The sequence below is a fragment of the Brassica napus genome, chromosome C8 (genome assembly GCF_020379485.1).
Source record: "Brassica napus cultivar Da-Ae chromosome C8, Da-Ae, whole genome shotgun sequence".
Taxonomy (NCBI): Eukaryota; Viridiplantae; Streptophyta; class Magnoliopsida; order Brassicales; family Brassicaceae; genus Brassica; species Brassica napus.
In genome coordinates this window covers 38,529,575-38,553,234 of record NC_063451.1, presented here as the reverse complement: position 1 = coordinate 38,553,234, position 23,660 = coordinate 38,529,575, and the positions used below count along the sequence as shown (strand labels likewise).

The 23,660-nt window shown below is 35.3% G+C and overlaps 4 protein-coding genes across 5 annotated transcripts; 2 read left to right on the top strand and 2 right to left on the bottom strand.

Moving 5' to 3' along the window:
* Window positions 1-221: 221 nt before the first annotated feature.
* LOC106367999 (fatty acyl-CoA reductase 6, chloroplastic) lies at window positions 222-5,226 on the top strand. 2 transcript variants are annotated; one of them, XM_048764713.1, is made up of 8 exons: window positions 224-586; window positions 674-777; window positions 868-1,067; window positions 3,719-3,819; window positions 3,918-4,089; window positions 4,167-4,328; window positions 4,424-4,876; window positions 4,955-5,226. In XM_048764713.1, exons 1-8 carry the CDS (start codon window positions 286-288, stop codon window positions 5,124-5,126), a joined length of 1,665 nt encoding a protein of 554 aa, XP_048620670.1. In that variant the 5' UTR covers window positions 224-285; the 3' UTR covers window positions 5,127-5,226. The 2 variants fall into 2 exon arrangements, with proteins under 2 accessions (XP_048620669.1, XP_048620670.1); XM_048764712.1 differs by having other exon boundaries at window positions 222-586; window positions 674-1,067.
* Window positions 5,227-5,918: 692 nt separating this feature from the next.
* LOC106367997 (calmodulin-interacting protein 111) lies at window positions 5,919-10,324 on the top strand. Its single transcript, XM_013807862.3, has 11 exons — window positions 5,919-6,025; window positions 6,115-6,429; window positions 6,613-6,756; window positions 6,838-7,610; window positions 7,703-7,907; window positions 8,028-8,235; window positions 8,322-9,212; window positions 9,288-9,368; window positions 9,450-9,640; window positions 9,717-9,910; window positions 10,087-10,324. The coding sequence occupies exons 2-11, from the start codon at window positions 6,133-6,135 to the stop codon at window positions 10,136-10,138; spliced, it is 3,036 nt and encodes a 1,011-aa protein (XP_013663316.2). The 5' UTR covers window positions 5,919-6,025; window positions 6,115-6,132; the 3' UTR covers window positions 10,139-10,324.
* Window positions 10,325-10,830: 506 nt separating this feature from the next.
* On the bottom strand, window positions 10,831-14,182 carry LOC106367998 (exocyst complex component SEC15A). The gene is made up of 2 exons (XM_048764711.1): window positions 13,952-14,182; window positions 10,831-13,395 (listed from the first exon to the last, which is right to left on the bottom strand). The coding sequence occupies exon 2, from the start codon at window positions 13,389-13,391 to the stop codon at window positions 11,022-11,024; it is 2,370 nt and encodes a 789-aa protein (XP_048620668.1). The 5' UTR covers window positions 13,392-13,395; window positions 13,952-14,182; the 3' UTR covers window positions 10,831-11,021.
* Window positions 14,183-16,334: 2,152 nt separating this feature from the next.
* LOC106367995 (cytochrome P450 94B3-like) lies at window positions 16,335-19,245 on the bottom strand. Its single transcript, XM_048764710.1, has 2 exons — window positions 18,731-19,245; window positions 16,335-17,492 (listed from the first exon to the last, which is right to left on the bottom strand). Exons 1-2 carry the CDS (start codon window positions 19,183-19,185, stop codon window positions 16,463-16,465), a joined length of 1,485 nt encoding a protein of 494 aa, XP_048620667.1. The 5' UTR covers window positions 19,186-19,245; the 3' UTR covers window positions 16,335-16,462.
* Between the last annotated feature and the right edge of the window lie 4,415 nt (window positions 19,246-23,660).

The following is a 23,660-nucleotide window of genomic DNA, read 5'->3' as shown; positions in this document are numbered from 1 at the left end:
ATATATGAATTCTCATCTCTAGAAAAAATGATACAACAAATTCCTTAATATGACATACAATAAAAAATCTAATAAATTATTTCACTGTGCGCAGGTTACTGCCTATCAGAACATATATAAATGCATAAGGAACTCTGATAGAGAAACTCAAACAATGTGGATGATCTAACCGGATTCATTCCTTAGTAATTTGTCTATATATATTCTCTCACACAAAAGCCAAAACCAAAAACAAAACTAAAAGCTTCACCTTTTTGCTTCTTTTTAAGTTGATAACTACTAAACATGGCAATCACAACAAATGTCCTCGCAACAAGGAACGCTGTCAAATTGGATGATGTAACTGTAAGCTTCATCTCTTCTTTCCCTGGCAAACTCAACCACTTCTTGGCTCGACGCTTGCCACAGTCGATGACACGTAGAGTCCAAATGTCTTGCTGTTATCGTGAAACGTCATTGAAAGCTGTGACTCTGTTTGAGATGCCTGAGACAGAAACAAGTAGTGTCAGTGACGGAGTTGGAATTTTACGTTTCTTGAAAGGAAAAAACTATCTCGTTACCGGTGCAAATGGGTTTCTTGGTAAAGGTAAGACAAAACCTAAAACAGGGTTTTCTTGTTGTCCAAGTAAACTGATTTTCGGACTGATGTTTTTATTTTTATTTTTTGTTGCAGTGTTGATTGAGAAATTACTGAGGGCAAGTCCTGAGATTGGGAAGATATTCCTTCTGATCAAATCAGCAGATCAAGAATCGGCCAACAAGAGACTCTATGATGAGGTTTTGTTTTCAATCCCATCCTTGCGTTCTACGCATCTCTTTTTTTTTCTTTTTCATTTCTCCAATTCTGTATCCCTCTGTTACACACAGATCATAAGCTCGGATCTGTTCAAGCTTTTGAAGAAAATGCACGGGAGCTCTTACGAAGCCTTTATGAAAAGCAAGTTGATTCCAGTAACTGGAGACATTGGAGAAGACAATCTCGCGATGGAATCTGTAACAGCAGCCAAGATTAGTGGTGAGATTGATGTCATCATAAGCTGTGCAGGTCGGACGACATTTGAAGATAGGTATTTACTTATTCTTTATTCTGTTCAATTTTTTTTTTGAATAAAATTTAACATTTATTAAAAAAAAAAATTCCATCTGTTCTATAATATAAGATATTTTTTTAAAAAATTGGTATTTCAAAATATAAGATGTTTTTATACTTTTAAAATATATTAATTTTGTTGAAAACTAGTTGATCAATAATATTTTACTGTTTTCTTTATGATTGGTTAACTTATTTTAATTAAATTTAACTATTAATAATATTATTTTATAAAAAGTTAAGTTTTTTAATTCTTGTGTATTTATGCAAAATATCTTATACTAGGATAAGACTGATTTATTTGTATATATTTAGATAGTTTCTTTTAAATATTTGATCATTTTATTTATATATATAAAATATTTTTTGTTGTTATTATATAATTTCTTTCTGATGGATCAGATCAATTTTTATTAAAAATAATGAAACAAAACTATAATTAATACATCATGGGTTGATCGGATTGGACATTAAACAAATTATGACATAAAAACCTTATTTTTCCATCGAACACATTCCTGAAAAAAGTGAACAGTATTGTTTTCACAGTTGAATTATTTTGACTTTTATCTTCCATATGGTTTTGAAAGCTTTCAAATCAACCATCGAATTGATACATGTCATTTTAATGTTTTAGTCGTATACTAAAGGAAAACTTACACTTTTGTAATTTAAAGTCGTTTTAAAAAATTCAAAATATAACATATAAGAAAAAATCTAACATATAAGAAAAATATAACATATAAGGTGTCCTCATTTTTGTATTTTAAAGTCGTTTTAAAAAAAAATAACATATAAGGTTTCCTCATTTTTGTAATTTAAAATCATTTTAAAAAATTCAAAATATAACATATAAGAAAAAATCTATTTTTTTATTATATGGTTAATGTGATTGTTTATTTTTTAAATAATATAAAATTAAACAAAATGAAGAAGGATGCAAAAATTGTCATCAAATCTTTATTATTTATAATCATTAATTATCATATATATGTAAATTATATTAGGTAATTTCGTAGCTTTTATTTAGGGAAAGAATACACACTTCTTATATTTTAGGTTAATATAATGTTCTCTAGTGTACATTAAACAAATTATGACATAAAAACCTTATTTTTTTCTTCGAACACATTCTTGAAAAAGTGAACAGTATTGTTTTCACAGTTAAATTATTTTGACTTTTATCTTACATATGGTTTTGAAAGCTTTCAAATGAATCATCAAACTGATACATTTCTTTTTTTTTTTAACACAAAACTGATACATGTCATTTTAATGTTTTTAGTCGTATACTTAAGGAAAACTTACATTTTTGTAATTTAAAGTCGTTTTAAAAAATTCAAAATATAACATATAAGAAAAAATCTAACATATAAGAAAAATATAACATATAAGGTGTCCTCATTTTTGTATTTTAAAGTCGTTTTAAAAAAAGATATATCTCATATAAGGTTTACTCATTTTTGTAATTTAAAGTCATTTTAAAAAATTCAAAATATAACATATAAGAAAAATCTAATTTTTTTTATTATATGGTTAATGTGATTGTTTATTTTTTAATAATATAAAATTAAAAAAAAATGAAGAAGGATGCAAAAATTGTTATCAAATCTTTATTATTCATAATCATTAATTGTCATATATATGTAAATCATATTAGGTAATTATGTAGCTTTTATTTAAGGAAAGAATACACACTTCTTACATTTTAGGTTAATATAATGTTCTCTAGTGGATATTAAACAAATTATGACATAAAAACCTTATTTTTTCCATCGAACACATTCTTGAAAAAAGTGAACAATATTGTTTCCACAGTTAAATTATTTTGACTTTTATCTTCCATATGGTTTTGAAAGCTTTCAAATCAACCATCGAATTGATATATGTCATTTTAATGTTTTTAGTCGTATACTTAAGGAAAACTTACATTTTTGTAATTTAAAGTCGTTTTAAAAAAATTCAAAATATAACATATAAGAAAATTCTAACATATAAGAAAAATATACCATATAAGATGTCCTCATTTTTGTATTTTAAAATCGTTTAAAAAAAAATATAACATATAAGGTTTCCTCATTTTTGTAATTTTAAAGTCATTTTAAAAAATTTAAAATATAACATATAAGAAAAAATCTAATTTTTTTATCATACGGTTAATGTGATTGTTTAATATTTTTTAATAATATAAATTTAAACAAAAATGAAGAAATATGCAAAAATTGTTATCAAATCTTTATTATTCATAATCATTAATTGTCATATATATGTAAATCATATTAGGTAATTCCGTAGCTTTTATTTAAGGAAAGAAAACACACTTCCTATATTTTAGGTTAATATGATGTTCTCTAGTGTTATATAATTATGGAATAATGTGACACCATTAGATTAAACTATATTTTATATTAGATGCTGTAGAATTCTTTGAAATAGAATTTAGAAGGCATTTAGAGTGCCACATAGGATTTGAGTTTTTTTTAATTAATACAAAATTAAGGTTCTAATTTTTCAAATGCTTCTCAATTAATATATAGGGGATTACTGAATATGAGTTTTTTTTATCCTGCTCTATTTTTTTCTCTTACAAATAAACAATTTGCTTATAGCTCAAGCAAACTGATACAGATACGACTTTGCTTTAAATGTCAACGCGCTTGGACCTGGTCGGCTTTTGAGATTTGGCAAGTACTGGAAGAATCTGAAACTATTTCTCCATTTTTCAACTGGTATGAGTTTATGTTTTGGCTAACAAAGGTTTTCCTGTAGAAAAAAAAGTAAACGAAAACTGTTTTCTTTAATTCTATCTTTTGGTTTTGTTATATAGCTTATGTTACTGGTAAGAAAGAGGGAACAATACTAGAGACTCCTCTCTGCATTGGAGAAAACATAACTTCTGACTTGGACATCGAATCCGAGCTGAAACTAGCTTCAGAAGCGGTAAGAAAGTTACATGGCAGTGAAGAAATCAAGAAACTGAAAGAACTTGGTATGAAAAGGTGAGGATGAAGGAGAAACTTATACCCTTTGCATATTCTTATGTACTGAAATTTGAATCAATATGTCATTATCTTAGAGCTCAACACTATGGCTGGGAAAATACTTACACATTCACAAAAGCTATGGGTGAGTCTGTAATTCACAACCAACGAGGAGATCTGCCTGTAGTGATCATAAGGCCTAGTGTTATAGAAAGCTCTTACAAGGAACCTTTCCCTGGCTGGCTCCAAGGAATAAGGTTAAATATTTTATTTGTTAAAGAAATAAAAGAGGATTAGATTAGATTCTGGCGACTTCTCAATTCATATTTTCATTTGGTTTTGACAAAAACAGGATGAGTGATCCAATCATCTTGGCCTATGGCAAAGGCCAAATGTCTGACCTCTGGGGAGATTATAAATCTTTAGTGGACATTATACCTGTTGATATGGTTGTTAACGCCACAATAGCAGCCATGGCAAAACACAGTCGTGGTGTCTCCGAGCTCAAAGTTTACAATGTCACTTCTTCATCTCATGCGAACCCCCTGCGACTTGGCGAGTTGATGGACCTCTCTCGTCAACATCTGTGTGACTCTCCATTTACAGAAACATTTATGGAGCTAGAGCGTATGAAATTCCACAGTTCCTTAGAGGGTTTCACTTCTTCTATATTCAACAGAATAGCAAAACATGAAAGAGGGGATGCAGATTCACATACCGCATTGAGCATGAAGGGAAAGAGGAGGCTGAACTATTTTGTGTCCTTGGCAAGAACATATGAGCCTTACACGTTCTTTCGAGCTCGGTAAATAATATCACTTGGGACTTTTTCTTTTATTAAGCCAAATGCTATCAGATTATTGACTCTTAGTCAATATCCTAGGTTTGACGACACCAATACAAAGAGACTTATTCAGGAGCTGTCAGTGGAGGAGGGAAAGATGTTTGGGTTCGATATCAGTGGCATTGACTGGGAGCATTACATTGTGAATGTTCATCTTCCAGGTCTCAAGAGGAACTCTTTAAGGAAAGATCCCGTTAAAGAGAGTGGTTAAATACTACAAGTGCTTGAGTTCACCTATTTTTAGATTTGAGTGCAACTGTAGCCTACAACCAAATGTTGTTTGTTTGTCTCTCTAATCTTATTGCCGTCTAGTCCTACCGACCATCGTGGGTCGTAGATATTTTAAGATTTAAATAGATAAACTCTTCAATAATTCTATCGCTTTGAATACCTTTGGACACATTTATCCGGAACCGAAAAATTAAACCGAACCGAATCAGATTCGGTTTGAGTTTGGATCCTATTAAGTATATTAGTGAATCTTATATTTCTAGAACAAAAATTTGAAATTGAATTGGAATCTAACTGAAATCAAACCAAGAATTGAATGGATACCCAAATTTCAATAATATATGTTATATATATTTATAAATATTAACTATATTTAGTTTTAAAATAATCAAATAATTTTTAAAATATAATATATAAGTCGAAATACTCAAAAATCTATTAAAATATTTTTTATTTGAAATATTTAAAATTATCAAAATTTTATCTGAAAACCTAAAAATTTTGATATTTAATCCGAAATATTTTGATTTTAACCCACGAAACAAAAATAAACGAACCTGAACAAAATGAGATCCGAAATTACTTCGGATATAAGCCAGTTTCTCAACTTTGTTAACCGATTCGAACCGAAAATTAAAATAACCGAACCAAAACCCAGCCAATTTTCTAACTATCCAAAGGGATCCTAAACCAAAAGTTCGGAATCGGAACCGAATGGAGAATGGAATAATAGCTTTGTGACTTGCAACCGTAGTAACTAAAAAAAATTCCACATATACATGGGCTTGGGCTCATTGAGTGAAACATATGAGCTTTCGGTTGGTTAATGCCCCCAAACAAAAAGTTCCTGTCATTAAACCCTAACTTGAGAAATTTAAGGTTTTGTCTCTCTATCTCTACTCTCCGGCGACAATCGCCGGCGGTTTCTCTCTTCGTACTTATACCTTTGTAACTTCATATCGGTGTAGGTAGACAAAAGCTACAAGATGCCTTCGAAGAAGAAGCAGCCGAGGACGCCATCACGGCTATCCAATTCAGAACCTCCTGCTTCCCCACGAACTCCATCGTCTTCAACAGCGAGTCGAGATGCATATTACATCAACGAAGAGGAACTCAGGATACGTATAGAACAAGCTTCCGCTGCGTTTCCTTGTCTCCTCGGCAAATCAGCAATCATCGGAAGAGTAGCTGATGTAGCACCCGAGTCCATAAGAGGGTCCAAGATTTGGCTGTCGGAAACTTCAATGGTCGCTGCTTCCCTCATCCCTGGCTCCACTGTATCGGTAAAGTGAAGTTTTTTTATCACCAATTTAACATTCAAATGCTGCAAAGTTTGATTCTTTTTTTAAGCTTTAGAACATAAAGTGAAGCTTTTTACATATTATGTTGACATTCAGATGCTGCAAAGTTTGATTCTTTTTGGCTTTATGAATGCTAATTTGAAAGAAATTGAATTTCAATGATAGGTATCACTTGCTTGCACAGAAAGTCACAGCTTCCCTCTCAGTTCGATAAAAGCTGAATATGGAGTTGAATGCGACAGTAGCATTGCTGATGATGATGAACCAGGGAACTATTTTGTTCTCGCCACCGTTTTACCTTCTTCAAAGGTCTCAAGAATCTTTCTTTTTTACAGTTCTGATCTTTTCTCCAGTGAGTATTGAATTTTAACCTAACCTAACCTCTTGCAGGTTTTGAAAGATGGTGTTCGTATCTCAGTGAATCTTCGCTATGGCCTTGGTTGTCCTGTTTCAGGGAGGACTGTTTTCGTTTATCCTGTTGGTAGACCTTCTTCTTTAAGTGATCGATTCAATGTTAATGGCGGAGCGCATGAAAATGACGTCAATGATCTTTCTCTGCTTGCCTGCAAAGAGTTGTGTCTCGCGTTGACTCCGTTTGGGAATATGTCACCAGCAGAAAAGCTTTCGTTTGAAAGCTCTCATGAGCAGAACGGAAACGGGAACTCAACACCTAAGACACCATCAAACTCTCAAAAGCCTAGCTCTCCGGCTTCATCAGTAAAAGGGGACGCCTCTGTTTTGAGTATTAAGCAACAGTTTCCATCTGAAAGTTTGGTTGATGTAAGAGAAGTCTTGAGCAACGAAAGTTCTAAGAAGCTTTTGCAGATTTGTGCAGCTTCGTGGCTTTACCCTTGTAACCTCCTATATGGGAATTTTGTTGCTGTACCGATTCTCACGGAAACTTGTGTATTCTGTGTCAAGAGGGGTAATAAAAAGGCGTCTGATACCTCCAATAGAAACCATGCTTTTGTGATCAACCGGGAAACTAAAGTATACCTCCATCATACACTGGCCTTAGCATCTGTGCAAGATCTGCAGTTTGATGACGATGATGGAGAAGAAAACTTGGGATGTGAAATCTCAAAGTTAGGTGGTCTCTCTAAAGAATACGCAATTTTAAGAGACATAGTTGTTTCCTCGTCCACTAAAAGTTCCTTATCAAGGTAATGTAATGCAGTTATTTGAGCTTATTAGACTTTTGTTTTACTTTTAATATGTTGATGTGTTTATTTATAACTGGGCATGATGATTTCAGTCTTGGTTTGCGACCTACGAAGGGAGTGCTTATTCACGGACCTCCAGGCACAGGAAAGACATCTTTGGCTCGGTCTTTTTCCCGTGATTGTGGTGTCAACTTCTTCTCTGTGAATGGAGCTGAGATTATAAGGCAGTTTGTGGGTGAAAGCGAGAAAGCTCTAGAAGAGGTTTTCAGATCTGCTAGCAATGCTACACCTGCCGTGGTTTGTGTTTTGCACCTCCCTCTTTATTATATACCTAAGTTTATTGAGATGTTTGGATAATCATTTGTTATCTTACCAAGTTAGGTGTTTGAGATGTGATTAATTCTGTTTCTTGTGAAGGTGTTCATTGACGACTTGGATGCAATAGCCCCTGCAAGGGAGGAAGGAGGAGAAGAGTTGTCACAGAGGATGGTGGCTACATTACTGAATTTAATGGATGGAATAAGTAGGAGTGATGGAGTCGTTGTAGTTGCTGCAACCAATAGGCCTAACAGCATTGAGCCTGCCCTTAGACGACCAGGAAGACTTGACAGGGAAATTGAAATTGGTAAGACTGAGACCTTGTTGAGAATAAACCATCCTCGATATACCTCTGATACTTACTCCTTAATGAATATTTTCTTAATGGTGTAGGTGTGCCATCTTCTGCACAACGGTTAGATATACTTCAGACAATTCTCGGTGGGATGCGGCATTCACTTTCAGACACGCAGCTTGAACAACTTGCTGTGGGAACTCACGGTTTTGTAGGTGCAGATCTAGCTGCGCTGTGTTGTGAGGCAGCCTTTGTCTGTTTAAGGAAGCATCTTGATCAGGAAAGTTCATCTATTACTGCTTCTGAGTGCAGAGGTTCCGAGTCCTCTACAGATATGGCAGACGTATCATCTGATAGTTCGGATTCTGCATCGTCATGTCTCACAGTTTCACCCTCGACTTCAGCGGCACGTCATGTCTCCGTAGTGGCAGACAATTTTGTAAACAGTGGCAACTCTTGTTCTGAACAGATGCTTAGCAGAGAAGGAGAACATGCCTTGAGTGTAGGATATGAAGATTTTGAGAAAGCAAAGATCAAAATCAGACCTAGTGCCATGCGTGAGGTGATACTAGAGGTACCTAAAGTTAACTGGGAAGATGTTGGTGGCCAGAAGGAGGTGAAAAACCAGCTAATGGAAGCAGTAGAATGGCCTCAAAAACATCAGGACGCATTCAAGAGGATAGGAACAAGGCCACCAAGTGGGATACTGATGTTTGGTCCTCCTGGATGCAGCAAGACCCTTATGGCACGTGCGGTAGCTTCTGAAGCGGGGCTGAATTTCCTTGCAGTCAAAGGTCCAGAATTGTTCAGCAAATGGGTTGGTGAATCTGAGAAGGCTGTGAGGTCCCTTTTCGCAAAGGCAAGAGCTAATGCCCCTTCGATTATCTTTTTCGATGAGATTGATAGTCTTGCCTCCATTAGAGGGAAAGAGAACGATGGTGTTTCGGTTTCGGATAGAGTGATGAGCCAACTTCTTGTGGAACTCGATGGTTAGTAACATCAAACTTTGAGATTGATAAAGGTTCTAAAAGCTTAAATTCTGATTGCTTGATATTTAAACTTAGGTTTGCATCAAAGAGTTGGTGTTACTGTTATTGCTGCTACAAATCGGCCTGACAAGATCGATTCTGCTCTTCTAAGGCCTGGTTAGTTTCTTTCTCTCATATGATTCAAACAAATATGAAAGTTTGTTTTGTGACATTGAATATGTTTATATAACGTTGCAGGACGGTTTGACCGATTGCTATATGTTGGACCACCTGATGAAGCTGATCGTGAAGCGATACTCAAAATTCATCTGCGAAAAATCCCTTGCAGCTCTGATATTTGTCTAAAAGAGCTCGCTTCTGTTACCAAAGGGTACACAGGAGCTGACATATCTTTGATTTGTAGAGAAGCAGCTATTGCGTCACTTGAGGTTAGCTTCTTCTTTTCTTGTCAGCTGAAAGTGTCTCATTTTTAGTTGTGGCGTCTCACATTGTTTAATCTATCAGGAGAGTCTTGAAGCAGAAGAAATAAGCATGCGGCATTTAAAAGCAGCGATCAGCCAAGTGGAGCCAACAGATATTCAATCTTACAAAGCACTGTCTGAAAAGTTCCAAAGACTTGTTCACACAGATCCACAAAGAGACAACGAGGAGGTTGAACAGCCAGGAAACAAAAACCAAAGACCGTCACTTACTCTATGGTAAGCGATCTCTTATCTAATCTGTTCAGTATATTAACAGTTAGGAAGTTACTCATTCACTTACAGGTTGTGTTCAGTATCATCTTTCTTCCCCTTTTGGCCTCTTGTCTAATTTCGATACTATTACTAGTATTCCTGCGAAACTTGTCACAAGCATTGGTGTTATTGTTTTCCAGGACGCCATTGAAATCGATTGTGATGTTCCTTCGCCGCCAAATTGGTTCGTAAACAAGAGTTTTGTCAATCTCATCTTTGCTTGTGTGTATTGCTCAGAAGAAACAGTTGGAAGCGATGTTATTATATCGTCATGTAACATTTTTGCCTATTTAAGTCGATACATTTTGTCCGTCTCTTGAGTTTGGAAGAGTCAACGTATATATAAATGATATGATATGTGTGAACTTGGAAGACTGATTCGTATCTCGTGCAATGGAATCTGTGAGACTTGCTTCTCTACATTATGGACATGTAACATTCAGTTACACTTTACAACAAGGTCGAGTCTTGATGGAAACTTTCATGTGCTCTTTTTGTTGTTGCTAGGATGCACCAATCATGCTACCTTTTGTTCTTAATGCAGATGTGAATCTAGGAGAGGCATGCAAGATTCTCGATGTCGAGATTAGAGACGTGTTCTCTTCTCTACAAACGAAGTTTTTGTTTTGTTTTGTTCTGTTCTGTTCTGTTTTGAGAGGTTGAAAGTTAACGCCTTCTGGTAATATCATAATTGGACAAGGCAAATTAGAAGACAAAAGAGACTTCTGTCCACACATCACCACCTTCTATTGCGTAACTCATTAGAGAAAATCAGATTTTACAGCCAAAAGTTTTTCATTTAGACTACTGAATCCTTCTTCACAAGATCAATCTTACAGACAGTCAGGGAGATTGAGCAAGAAGCCATGGAGAAGATTTGTCAATTAGGACAAAACTGAAATTGATTAATAAAATGGTTCGTCAAAGAACATAATGAAGACATCAAAAGAAAACAAACTAGAGGCTAACCAGAAACAGGCAAATTAAGGGAATAGTGAAACTAAATGGTGATGATGATGATGTGAGTGAGAAGGTTTGGTCTCTTATTAGTGCAGTAATGCTTACTTATATAGCATCAGTTAAATTCCTTGAGTCTCTTCTTGAGCATGTCCATGGACTTCTTCTTAGCCGTAAGCTTCGTGTTTCTATTCGCGAGACTTCCGAATATCCCATCTGGTGAATCCTTAAACTTGTCGCAGATCGTAGCCACTTTCTTGTAATCCAAAGTGTTGTAGTTCCTCTCCCTAATCACCGGGTTCATGAAGTTCTCAGGCTGGCTACTCGACAACAGGTTTATCAGCTGCCTCACTTCAACCAGATAGCTTCTAAAGCTTCCTTCTTTGTATACCTCGTCTAACCCCGTCGAATGATACCTCTCATCAGCAAAGTTTTCTATCACCCTCAGGTCATGGTTAATAGCCGAGACCGCGTTGGCATTGAATCTCTTGATGCTGTCGCTCAGGAACGTAGAGACGATGGAGTTTGAGATATGCTCTATCGCTCCAACTCCAACTTTGTATAAAGCATCCGTTGGGAGGATCTGTTGTGCAGTTGACATCACAGTCTCGAGGTATATAACAACCTCGTTCATGTACTCGTGAGGACCTTGTGGCATCTCCTCTGTAATCCAGTTAATGTTCTCTGGAAGCTTCATGAACTCGTCCAGCTTGGTGTTTACCACGTTCAGCAACGCGTGATAAGCCTCGTCTCTCGACGTTTTGAGGACGACCTTTGCAGCCAAACTCGCTTGAGGCTTTTCAACTGAACGGCTCGGGATGCCGCAAAGCTGAGCTGCGTGGCGGAGAAAATAGTCACATGCCTTTTCGAGGAATGATATGTTTGCTGCAATCTGCATAGCTTGAGCTACACCAATGGAGTTGTTGTTAATCGTCTCGAGGATAACTTCGTTCAACACGTCGATCAAGATTTTGTCAAGGTACTTCCTCAGAACACTGAAGAAGTTAGTGTTCACACCATAGGACAAGTAATCAACAGATCCTTTAATGTATGATCTGATGATGCGGCAAACATCAGGGACCATAGAGGAGAACGGCGCGATGTACGTGAAAGCTGGCATGATCTCTGAGGTCTGAAGATTAAACGACAAGACGTTGTTTTCGTAGTCAGCTTCTTTCCTGATTACCATCTGCTGATAACTGTCCTCTGAGATAGCAGTCACGATTTGCTTTCGACACTCTTCGAGAAGAAGCTCGTGGTACTTATCTCGGCTCTTGTCAAGAGCGTCAAGAACTGGACCAACTTCATAACCGTACTGTCTAAGCGTTGCGCCAAGGAGAGTTACGTAGTCTTTCACCAAAAGCAGATGAGTAGGCGAATCCATTCTGGCGAACTGGTTCTCCAATACCAATACTATTTTGGCAATTGCTGTTTCCCACATCGTCTCAACTTGATCAGCCAATAAGAAATCTCCAGCTGTTCTAATCACACGATCCTCCACGATGAAGTATCCTGCAATCTGAGCTAGAAACGTTTGGTATGATTCCACAAATGGCTGTCCATAAGAGATCTCCAGATCTGAGTCTAGCTGTAGTTGGCGATTACTATAGTAATAGTCACGGAACCGTTCTGGGACGCCAAGAATAGTGTGGATGTGATATGCTCGATACAGAGGTGTGAGATCAAACTTCAAAACAGAATCTTGTTCAGAGTCTTCAACATCTAATGTGTACGCCAATTCGCCCAATCCACCTGTGTTTTGCTCCTCTGCTTTCCTCTGACGCTCCAGCATTTCCTCTTCCCTCTGGCGAGCTGAGGCGATGAGTCCAATAGCTGTCTGTCCAATACTTTTTGAGGAACTCCTGATGTGAGCAAGCCATTCGGTAAATTGGCTGCACACTTTTTTCTCAATGTGTGACTTGATCACTGGGATTCTTCTCTCTATCGCCAACTTTAGCACCTTAAGTGGGATAATCTTCAAGTAGTTCCTCTCGATCAGATCCATGGTTTTCAAGGCGTGGTAAAACTGGCCTTCAGAGACGTAACTATTACATTTAACACACAGCTCCAGTGCTTGAACGCAGATCTTCGACATTTTAATAGCTTCAGTCACATTCTTCTTAACTGCATAAGACTCAAGAAGCTCTTCGAGCTTCACCAATAACGCACTGCCAACCTCTTGCAACCGGAAATTGTCAGTTGCAAGATCACTCTTAAGCTCCTCGGCATCAACCAGCACACCACGGAGCTCATCAACCGCTACGATGAACTCTTCGTAGTGGGTCTTGCAAAGATCCTCGATTTCAGCTTCCTTCTTCCTCGCCACGTTCTTGAGCTGGTGAACGAGAGGCTCAGGCCTCCCCATCTCAAAAGCATGCCTAACAAGAGGACCCACATCATCCCCGTTTCCAATCAAGGTTGCGAGAACTAAATCCTCCCCTGTATCTCCATTCTCTGTGACAATCCTTCTCTTTGGTTTGGCCTCCATGAATCTGACAGAATATCAATTTTCAAGAGAAGAAACAAGAGGACAAAGTTAACAATAGTAAACCAAGTAAATGATACGGCATGATGCAAACAGTAGAATGTAACTAGGATTCATGGATGATACACTAGATTAAGAGTGCATATGCCATTTTAACAGTAGTTACTAGTTAGCATCACAATCAATCAAAGCTGGGGGAAAATATCAACACCAGTGTATATTTAATCGAAAGCGTTACTCTTTGAAGATTCCAAACATAGAATCAGAAACATGAAACAACAACATGGACAATACAAGCATTGATTGGGAAGGGAACAAATGCAAACAAAATTATCTCAGATTGGTAACTAACCCTAATATCAAAATCAACAATTTTTCTCAGATAAACAACCAATCCTGAACGTGTATCCAAGAACCAATAGCGCGTTGTTGCATTCACCAGGGAAACAAATCAATCTGATCATCAAGCGTGATCCTTGACGCATTCAAACGGTAAACATGTACGTAATCGAGCTGGAGATCTAAACGATGGAGAGAAAAATGAGAGAGAAGGAAGAAAATACCAGAATTTGAAGACGCCCAAAGGGACTTGTAAATTAGGGTTCAGTCAGAGGAGATAATGTCGAAGAAGAAGAGCGAGAGAGAGAGAGAGAGAACAGAATCCAACGGTGGAAATCAATCGACGGTGATCGCCGGTCAGAGAAGGCAGATAGATAGATATACCTTCGTGTCAGCCGCTACGGAATGAAAAAAATGGGAATATGACTTGAGTGTGGGATCGCTGATTTGGGAATATGAGATCATTTAATGGTTAACTGAAAAAAAAAAAAAGATGTCATTTTCGACTTTAATATATATATATATTTTTTTTTTATCTAATTTCATCAATTTTACTTATATTATACAAAAATTATCAATTTTTAATTAGTTTCTATAGTTGATATTAAATTTTATTTTTAAAACATTTTATAATGTTAGCATTTAGTTTCTTTTTTTTCAGTTATTTTCTTACATTATAATTTATTATTAAATCATTTTCGATTTTTAAAAATATTAATTTACTATACTACTATAAATCATAAAGAATTATAACTATTGTATTATTTATGAATATTTACATTTGATTATTATATTTACACTTCAGTGCAAATACATTTTTATTTCACTATACTAAAAGTTATAACTTTTTCTCATTAATTTACGCAACAGATAATAAATCATATTTTATAATTTTTGTACTGAGTTTCTGTATATTCCACTGTTTTAACAATTTAACTATGTAAGGATCAATGTTTAAAAAACCACGCTTTGCAGATAACTAATGACTATGCAGATTATCCTAGATCTAAGTGTGATTTAGGCGTTAACTTTTTTTGATTAATTTTATATATATTACATTTGCATTAAACATCTTAGTTTTTTGGATTTAATTATAAAATTACATATACAAAAGATACTCCTTATGTTTCTTAAATCATGTAATTTTAATTTTTTTTTTTTATCAGCAACGTAAGCAGACTCATGTAGATTAGGCAAACCACACCGGTAGCTCCGCATCCATTTTAATTTTTTTTCTTGTTACACAAAAAGTGTCAATTTAGAATTTCAATGCAAATTATACTTATTTTTAACTTAATATTAATTGTAAGCTGCATTGATCTTATAAATAATTTTACTTATCACAAATACTATTGGTCAAACAAATCACAAATACTATTGGTCAAACAAATGTAGTTAATAAAAATTTAAATGTATTTCAATCATTTTCTTAATTTGTGTGAAAAATGTCAAAATGGCATACACTTTTTAAGAAACAGAGAAAGTATAAATTAGACAATTTTGTAAATTTTCATAACACTATTGATTAATTTAACAGATTTAAATTAATTTAGATCGATTTAGACTGATTTTTACCAATTTAAAATGATTTAACCACTTTAAGTTACATAAATAGGATTTTAAGAAAATTGTTTCAGCGATTTGCCGCTTATGCGCCATTTGATCAATTTTTAGAACATGATAATGATAATTCCATAGTAGTTTTCTGATTACTTTTTATTTTATTTTTAAGGTTTAAAATGGTACATAGAATTGTTGACAAAAAAAAAAAGGTACATAGAATTTGAGGAATTTTTTTTTTCTTAGGTGTTTTGTGGTCATATCAGAGGGGAAAGAGGTGGAGAATACCATTTCATCTTTTGTTCAATATAAAACAAAATATAAACTTCATTTTACCTGTGAACCAGACTACCTTTCTTACAGTGGCGGATGTACAACCAATAAGGGTGGGGCATCGGCCGCCTATGGATTTTTTGTTTAAAAAAGGTTTTCATTTACTATTTATAATAAGTTTTGGAGAAATAGGATAAATTTGCCCCCCCCCCATAAAATCTCAAACCTAGGGTTAAATGTGCGTCATCCGTAAGTTTGAAAATTTTGCCTCCCATAATAAAACTTTCTAGATCCGCCACTGCTTTCTTATTATATTCACAAATTTCAAGTAATCTAAATGATATCTTTAAGTGATAGATTAATTAAAATCCCCATAGAGACGCAAAATTTATGACTAACATTGGTTCTTCAAGTGACATGGTCCTCTGTTTATGTTAACCAAATATTGAAATACTTCTTTTCAAAAAATACATATATATATACTCAGGGCCGGCCCTCAGATTTAGGGAGCCGCAGGCGGTTTTTAAAAGATTCTAGCTAAAAAAAATTTTTGGTAAATTTGGGAGCCTAAAAATAAAATTTTGAGGGTTTTTTTTTATGTAATTTTTTCCAAAATTTTTGGGGGCCTAAGGCCAATGTTTTGTTAGGCTTTGACCAGGACCGGCCCTGTATATACTCAGCATGAATATTGATTAACTCAAGTCTTGAATCCGTTAGTTTACAAAAAAAAAAAAAAAGTCTTGAATCCGTTATACCGATTATAGCCTTATAGGATATAGCCAAAGGGAGACCGATTATTAAAGCCATATCACTATAAAGTTTCATCAAAGAAAAAAAACCACAGTTTAACTTGTCAAACAAGTACAGTTTCAAAAAAAAAAAAAACTTGTCAAACAAGTAACTTAGCTTCTTTCGTGTACCCTGACAAACAAACCACCTTTGATTCTAATCGTCACAGACAATAAAATCTCAGGACGCTCATCCTTCCCTGGGACCTCGACAACAAACCTATCCAGCACCGCAGCAACTATAGATTTCATCTGAATATAAGCCATCTCTTTACCTAAACACATCCTTGGTCCTGCATGAAACACTGGAAACTTGTAAGGACTCTCACCTCTAAACCCACCATTTGTTTCATCAATCCACCTCTCTGGATCAAACCGATCACAATCTTTCCCCCAGATACTCTCCATCCTCCCCATCGCGTACGCGTTATAACTTATTCCCCAAGCTTTCCCTACAAACGTCCCATCAGGCAATACACTGTCCTCAAGACAACTCATTGTGTCCAACGGTATAGGCGGATACAACCTTAGAGACTCGGTTATCGCTGCGTGCAGGTAGTTCATCAGTTTAAGATCTTCAAACCCGTAAGCTTCCCCTGTTCTTGCTCGGATCGAGTTCAGCTCTTGTCTGATCTTGTTCTCTACATGTGGATGCTTGGAGAGTAACCAGAAGAACCAGCTCAAAGCGGAGGAGGTTGTGTCTCGTCCCGCGAGGATGAAACCAATGACATTGTCGCGTAGTTTCTCCGGAGAGTTCAGCTCCTCGGTGCTGATGAATCTTGAAAGCAAATCCTCGCTCTTGTTGTTGTTGTTACTTTGATCAATCTTGTGACGCACGATATCGTCTGCGAATTTATGGACGGTCACGATTGATTCTCTGAGCAGTCTCTCTGAGCCAATGTTTAGTTTCTTTTTGATCTTCCATGAATACGAAAACGCTGACTGAAACCGTTGCGAGATGATCTTGGACGCCGTATCAAAGGCCTTCATGAACTCTACACCGGCGGCTTTGTCGTCTCCGAGGCAAGCGGAGTCGACGTTGAATGCTAACTTGCATATGTTATCGAATGTGAATCTCTCCAATAAGTCGTCAAGGTTTAACAATTTTCCGGTGGTCGCTGCAGCTGCTAACACCGGAACAAGCCTGGACCGGAGAACAATCTCAGCGCATCATAGAACGAAAGTGAATATATAGCATAAGCAAAACCTAGAGGTCGCATTTGAGATGAAATAATTATTATGGGTTATGGTCTCATGAAGATATTACATGCTCTTTGGTAGGTTTGGGCAACCTCGAACCGAAAATTTTGAATCTACGTAAAATTTTTGAATGAATCTTATAAAATGATATAAGTAGGGGTTATTGGTTGTTGTATTTTAATGGATTTGAAAATTCGAACTAAATCTAGTGTTATTGGTTCTATGATTTTCAAATCTGTATTAAAATCATGTGTTATTGGTTTAATGATTCATAAATTCTGTATCAAATCAAGTGTTATTCAATTGTACGGATTTATTAATATATTTGATTTTATAATGGATTTGAATGGATTTGTTTGAATTTTTTAGTTAAAAATACAAAGACTCAAATCCGAGGGAAAACCTCCGGATTTGCATATTTTACTTGGATTTATAAATACTATATGGATTTCTAAATCAATCAAAATATATAAACCAATAACACCAAAATATATCGAATTTGAAGTGTTAAGGAATCTAGATGGATACAGGTGCGGAGTGTTATTGGTCTATATATTTTGATTGATTTAGAAATCCATACAGTATTTATAAATGCAAGTAAAATATACAAAATTTTCAAATTCTCTCGGATTATTATTTACAAATCCGGAGGTTTTCTTTCGGATTTGAGTCTTTGTATTTTTAACAAAAAAATTAATGCAAATCCATTCAAATCCATTATGAAATCAAATCTATTAGTAAATTCGTATGATTGAATAACATTTGATTTGAATTAGAATTTATGAATCATTAAACCAATAACACATGATTTCAATACATAGTTTAAAATCATAGGACCAATAAAAGTAAATTTAGTTTGAATTTTCAAATCCATCAAAATACAACAACACAAAATCCAAAAAGAGAACACACAAGAAAATTCGATATTTGATCCAAATAAGTCAATCAACTAAAATATCGAATTCCATATTTATTTTGATATAATATCTAAAAACACATTAGTATAAACGAAATAACTCGAATCTAAAATAAATAACATTACAAAATAAGTTTTGATATAAATTAGAAATTATATTTGAATCCGAAGTGTTATTAATGGAATTCCACTAGAATCTGAAAAGTTGATCGGAAAACCCAAGCTTGTGAAAAAAAAATGATTAGTGTAGATATGTACATATATACCTGGTGTTTATTTCGAGGGTGACGTTTGTCATGACAAAGTCACGGAGAGACTTAGTACTGAACTCGTGGCTCGCCGTCTTCCTCTGTTTCCACCACATCTCGCCATCGGAATTGAAAATCCCGCGGCCGAGAAAATCCTCAAGAATCTCGATGAACCGCTCGCCTTTAGGGAAATTATCGAACTTAGTCTTGAGCATGTACTCCACGTTGGCAGGCTTCGCCGTCATGACGAACTGTTGCTTCCCTGGTCGCCGGAAAACCGCCGTCTGAGTCGGGCATCGGGACAGAGTCTCTACAGTCCAGTCGAGGAAACGGTGACGGTTTTTCACTAGTCCAGGTATGCTTCCGACGATAGGGTACGACTTGAAACCTGTGTCTGAAGAAGATTGTCTTGGGATGATGAAGAAGATGAAGATAGGGACAAAGACGAGGATGAAGATGATGAAAAGCTCCATGTTGTCTGTCCTCTTCTTTTTCACTTTAGTGGTGGGTGAGTATTAGTCAAAAGTGAAACAGTAGCAGAAGAAGAAAAAACTCATTTGTAATAGTATTTACTTTAGGGCTCATAGTTTATTGGATTTTATTTTTGTACATTCCAGCCCCAAATCCAATACCATAACTTTACATTTTGAGCCCACATAAATTTGGTACTCAATATAAGCACAGTATTGGTTGAGGTTCCCATGCCTGTGATTTTGCTGTCTGTGATACTTAAATGATTAGAGGAGGTTTGTACAAGAGATATCTTTCAGTTGTAAAAGCAACCTTTATATCATTATATGCTTTATTTTGGTACCTTAATTTGAGAGGAAGTAATGGGATTGGGGCTCTCTATACATAGGTTTTAATTAGATTGTTGCCATCACCTTGAGTCTTCCCGTGGAATTGTCCTTTTTGACTTGAGGCTGAGTGTACGTCTAGGGTAAAACTCCCAAAACATTCACATCATACAAAACCATAGATGATAATAGTCACACACTGCAATACTACATACGAGTAACAATAACAGTGCAAGCTAGTTGTTTATGCTTGCCAATCTCTTTGTTATAAATTTTGTCCATAGTAAATATTTTTATTTCATAAGCTGTAATCCATCCATATACAATAATATTTGAATATATAGAGTTTACTGACGAAAATTTTCTTTCTTACATCTCTATAAATTGAGCTATAACCAAAGGGAAAAAGAATAGGCTAACAAGTAGATAGATATACATTAACGATCTACTTCAATTATTTGAAAGATAAGCTCGACAAGATTTCCTAAATGATTGGACACTTAAAAGAGTCATATATGTTTATGTTATTCTCAGAAATTTATGTTTTCTCGAATGTATTCTTTGACCAAAACACTTTTTGTGCTTTTTTCTATTGATCACATGCAGTAGTAAAGGCTATGATGTTACAACCAAGACATGGAAAATTTGGTTTCCATAATACATATTTTTACAGGATGTGATTTTGCTTTTGCAGTGTTTTCTTAACACACGCATGCATCTTTCTAGTCTATAATCTCATAACCTTTACGTTACATGTCAATATCCCAATACATTCATTAGGTATTTCAAGAAATTCGTAGATAATTCCAACATCAGAACTAAAGTTGACGATCAATAATATCTCACAACTCATGTCAATATCTCAATACATCCATTAGATATTTCAATAAGTTTGTAGATAATTCCAAAATCAAAACTAAAGTTGACGATCAATATCTCACAACTCAATTGTAAATAGATTTAACAACTTTAATCTATCTAGTTTGAGACTTGATTTCTCTAGAAATAAAAATCAAGTGGTACCTTAAATGGGTACATACCACTAGATATTTATGTTCTTGATATACAGAATCAAAATATAGTGATATAGGAGATGATATACCATAACTTGTTATGGGCACAAACAAATAACAAAGATCTAATTCTTCTAATTATAGGATGATATTATGTTATATAAAGATGGAGAAAAAACTAAAGAACATACACATTTTTCTACAATATATGGAAATGTGTTTGCTAGCGAAACGTTGCACATTTTAAATTTTAAAGCTAGAAGTTGTTATGTGTCGTATTATTATCGATGGAAAAGATAAAAGAGCAAAAAGAGAACATACAACGAGAAAAGTAGGGTGCGTAGTTGCTTTGATGAAAACAATATATAGAATTCATAACTTTTGATCATACAAATGCTTATGAATATGTTATCTATGATTGATCTACGTGCATTGTATATGTATGTATTAGTCAAACTTCATTATTTATAAAAGCAATTCTCTTTTTGAACACTTTTGAAATAATATACTTGTTTCTTTTTACTTTTCTTTTAGTGAAAACAATTATATATATATTAATTTAAAGTCGTAGTCTCGCGTGCTTAATCTTTGACCAATTCATCAACAGTTCTGGTTACGGTATTTTAACAGCTCCATAAACCAATCATTTGTTGTGTTTTAACAGCTCCAAAAAGGAACTAAATACAATCAGATTGTATGTTTAAGTTAATTTCATTTCGGTTTGAATGGATATAAACTCAAATTGAATCATAATTAAAACAATTCAGTTCTACTTATATGGAGCCGATCGAATGTTATGGTCCAGGAAAGAAAACGAAAAATGTTACTAATTTTGTTAACGTAATGATCTTAGGCATATGTAACGACGTGCACATTGTGAACCTTTCTCGAATCTTTTAGCCGAGAGCAGAGCACATGTAATTGGTATATATCTCGTCGAATCTACTCAAAATATTAGATCATTCGTGTGTTTAATTGGAGTTGAACAATGGGTATTACTGTTTTTTTTTTGGTCAAATGGGTATTACTGTTAAGTGTGCCTTTTTTCTCTTACTGTGTCATGTTCGGTAAAAAGATAGGTAGCCGTTTACACGAGCAACCTTTTTAATCTGCCATCTTAATTAACCTGACGAAGAGTAGGGAAACAAAAATATATGCATAAGAGGCAATAGACGCCCTTTTTTTCGCCTTGTCCTTCTTTTTTCACGGACTCCATGCTTAGGCCGGTGGAATCTAGACTTTGTTTTATGTTTAATTTGTCTTTCATCTACATCTTTTGTAAGCCTTTATCTTGTCAATTTAGAAAACTCTGGCACGTGAGAATCGTGTTAACAGTAATGATAAATATACTGGTAAAAATTACTCCATGCTATAAATCAAGTAATGAATGTCCATAACCGGTCCGGTCCATAAACCGGCCAGAGATAAGCGAAACCCTAGAGAGGAGAGAGAGCAGCCGCATGTCCTAGAGGAGAGAGAGAGGCGGCCACAAGCTTAGAGAAAAGGAAACCCTTTTCCTTTTCCTTTTCCTAGTAGATGTAATCTTTCCATTTATGTATTTAATAGTTATCCTAAATCTAGTAAGATTAGGATTTGTACTATTTCTATTTATCTCTTCTATTTCTATAAGGAACCTCATATTATGAAATAATAACACAGACCTATTCAGTCTTCAATCTTCTAATTACAACACGTTATCAACACGATTGTTCTCTGCAATCTAAACTAAAAACCTAAAACCCTAAAATCCCTAACTCAGCCGGCGACCACCCTAAACCCTAAGGCGTTTCCTGTCCGTCTCAGACCTCGACGATCAGCTCAACTCCTTGGCATTCCCTGCTCGTGTCCTGACGTCCTCAGCCAGCTCGTGTTCGTGATCAACCAGCTCGCACCAGACGATAATCAGCTTCAGCTCGCAGACGAGTGCATCCGGCGAACGTTCCCGGACGATCAGCGATCAGACAACATCCGTCTTGCATCCGAGGTCCATCCGTACTCCCTAGGTGGTCCGGCTCAACCCTACAAAGACTAAGGTATACCGTTAATCTGAGAACGTTATGATCAAACCCTAAAACCCTAATCCATTATTATGGAATTCTATGATCTTGATCGTACCCTAAAATCGGTATAACCTAAAAACAACAATCTCATAACTAGCAATGGAATCGATTCCAACTAGAACATGTTTGATTGTTTATTTGTTTCTAATCTGAAGTTATGAAACCCTAATATTGGAATCGAAACCCTAAACCCTAGAAACTTGAATTCAATTTTAATGGTTCTTGTTTTGATTGTTTGATTGATGATCTGAGGTTATAGGATTGATAGATTGATTGTATAATCTGAATCTTGAATTTGAATCCTAAAGGCCTTGAAACCTTGATCACATATTGCTAAAATCAACTCCTAGCATTTTTTAAATCAAAACCCTAATTTCATAAATAAGAAATCGAATTGTCTAAGGTTGTTTGCATAAGTTATGAAACTGAATTTGAATTGCATTCGTCTTGTTTCTAAATATCGACCAGCATATAGATTTTACAAACTTGAATTGTTTGCATCACAAAATTGTATGGCCGTGTGGCCTGATCTATTTGTTACTATGTTTGATCCGCACCATGGTCGATTAGATTGATTGAAACATGATTGTTATAAGACTTGATTGTGGCCGATTTTATTTGATTGACTTGCGGCCACATGATCACATTGTGAAACCCTAAATTTCGAATGACAATGTGATTCAGATGTAAAAAATCTCAAACCTAGACTATGTTGCCCTTAATCTCTCCGGAGACAACTATTCGCAATGGGCACATGACACAAAGATTAACTTGAGGTCAAAGGAACTAGGTGATACTATCATCAAGGGTAACAATGAGACTGATAAGAATCGGTACATGGCTATAAGTATTATACGCCACCATCTCATTGAGGGTCTAAAAGATCAGTACCTCACCATGGAGAATCCACTAGACCTTTCACTACAAGAAAACATTGAGTTTGCAACTACAATATTAGTCACTAAATGGTTGTAAATAAGAATTTCGTAACTCATTTGTAACTACCTTGTACGGTTAGAAAAGCTTCGTCGCAAATAGAAATGGTTGCAAATCCGTTGATAATTTGCAACTAATTTGC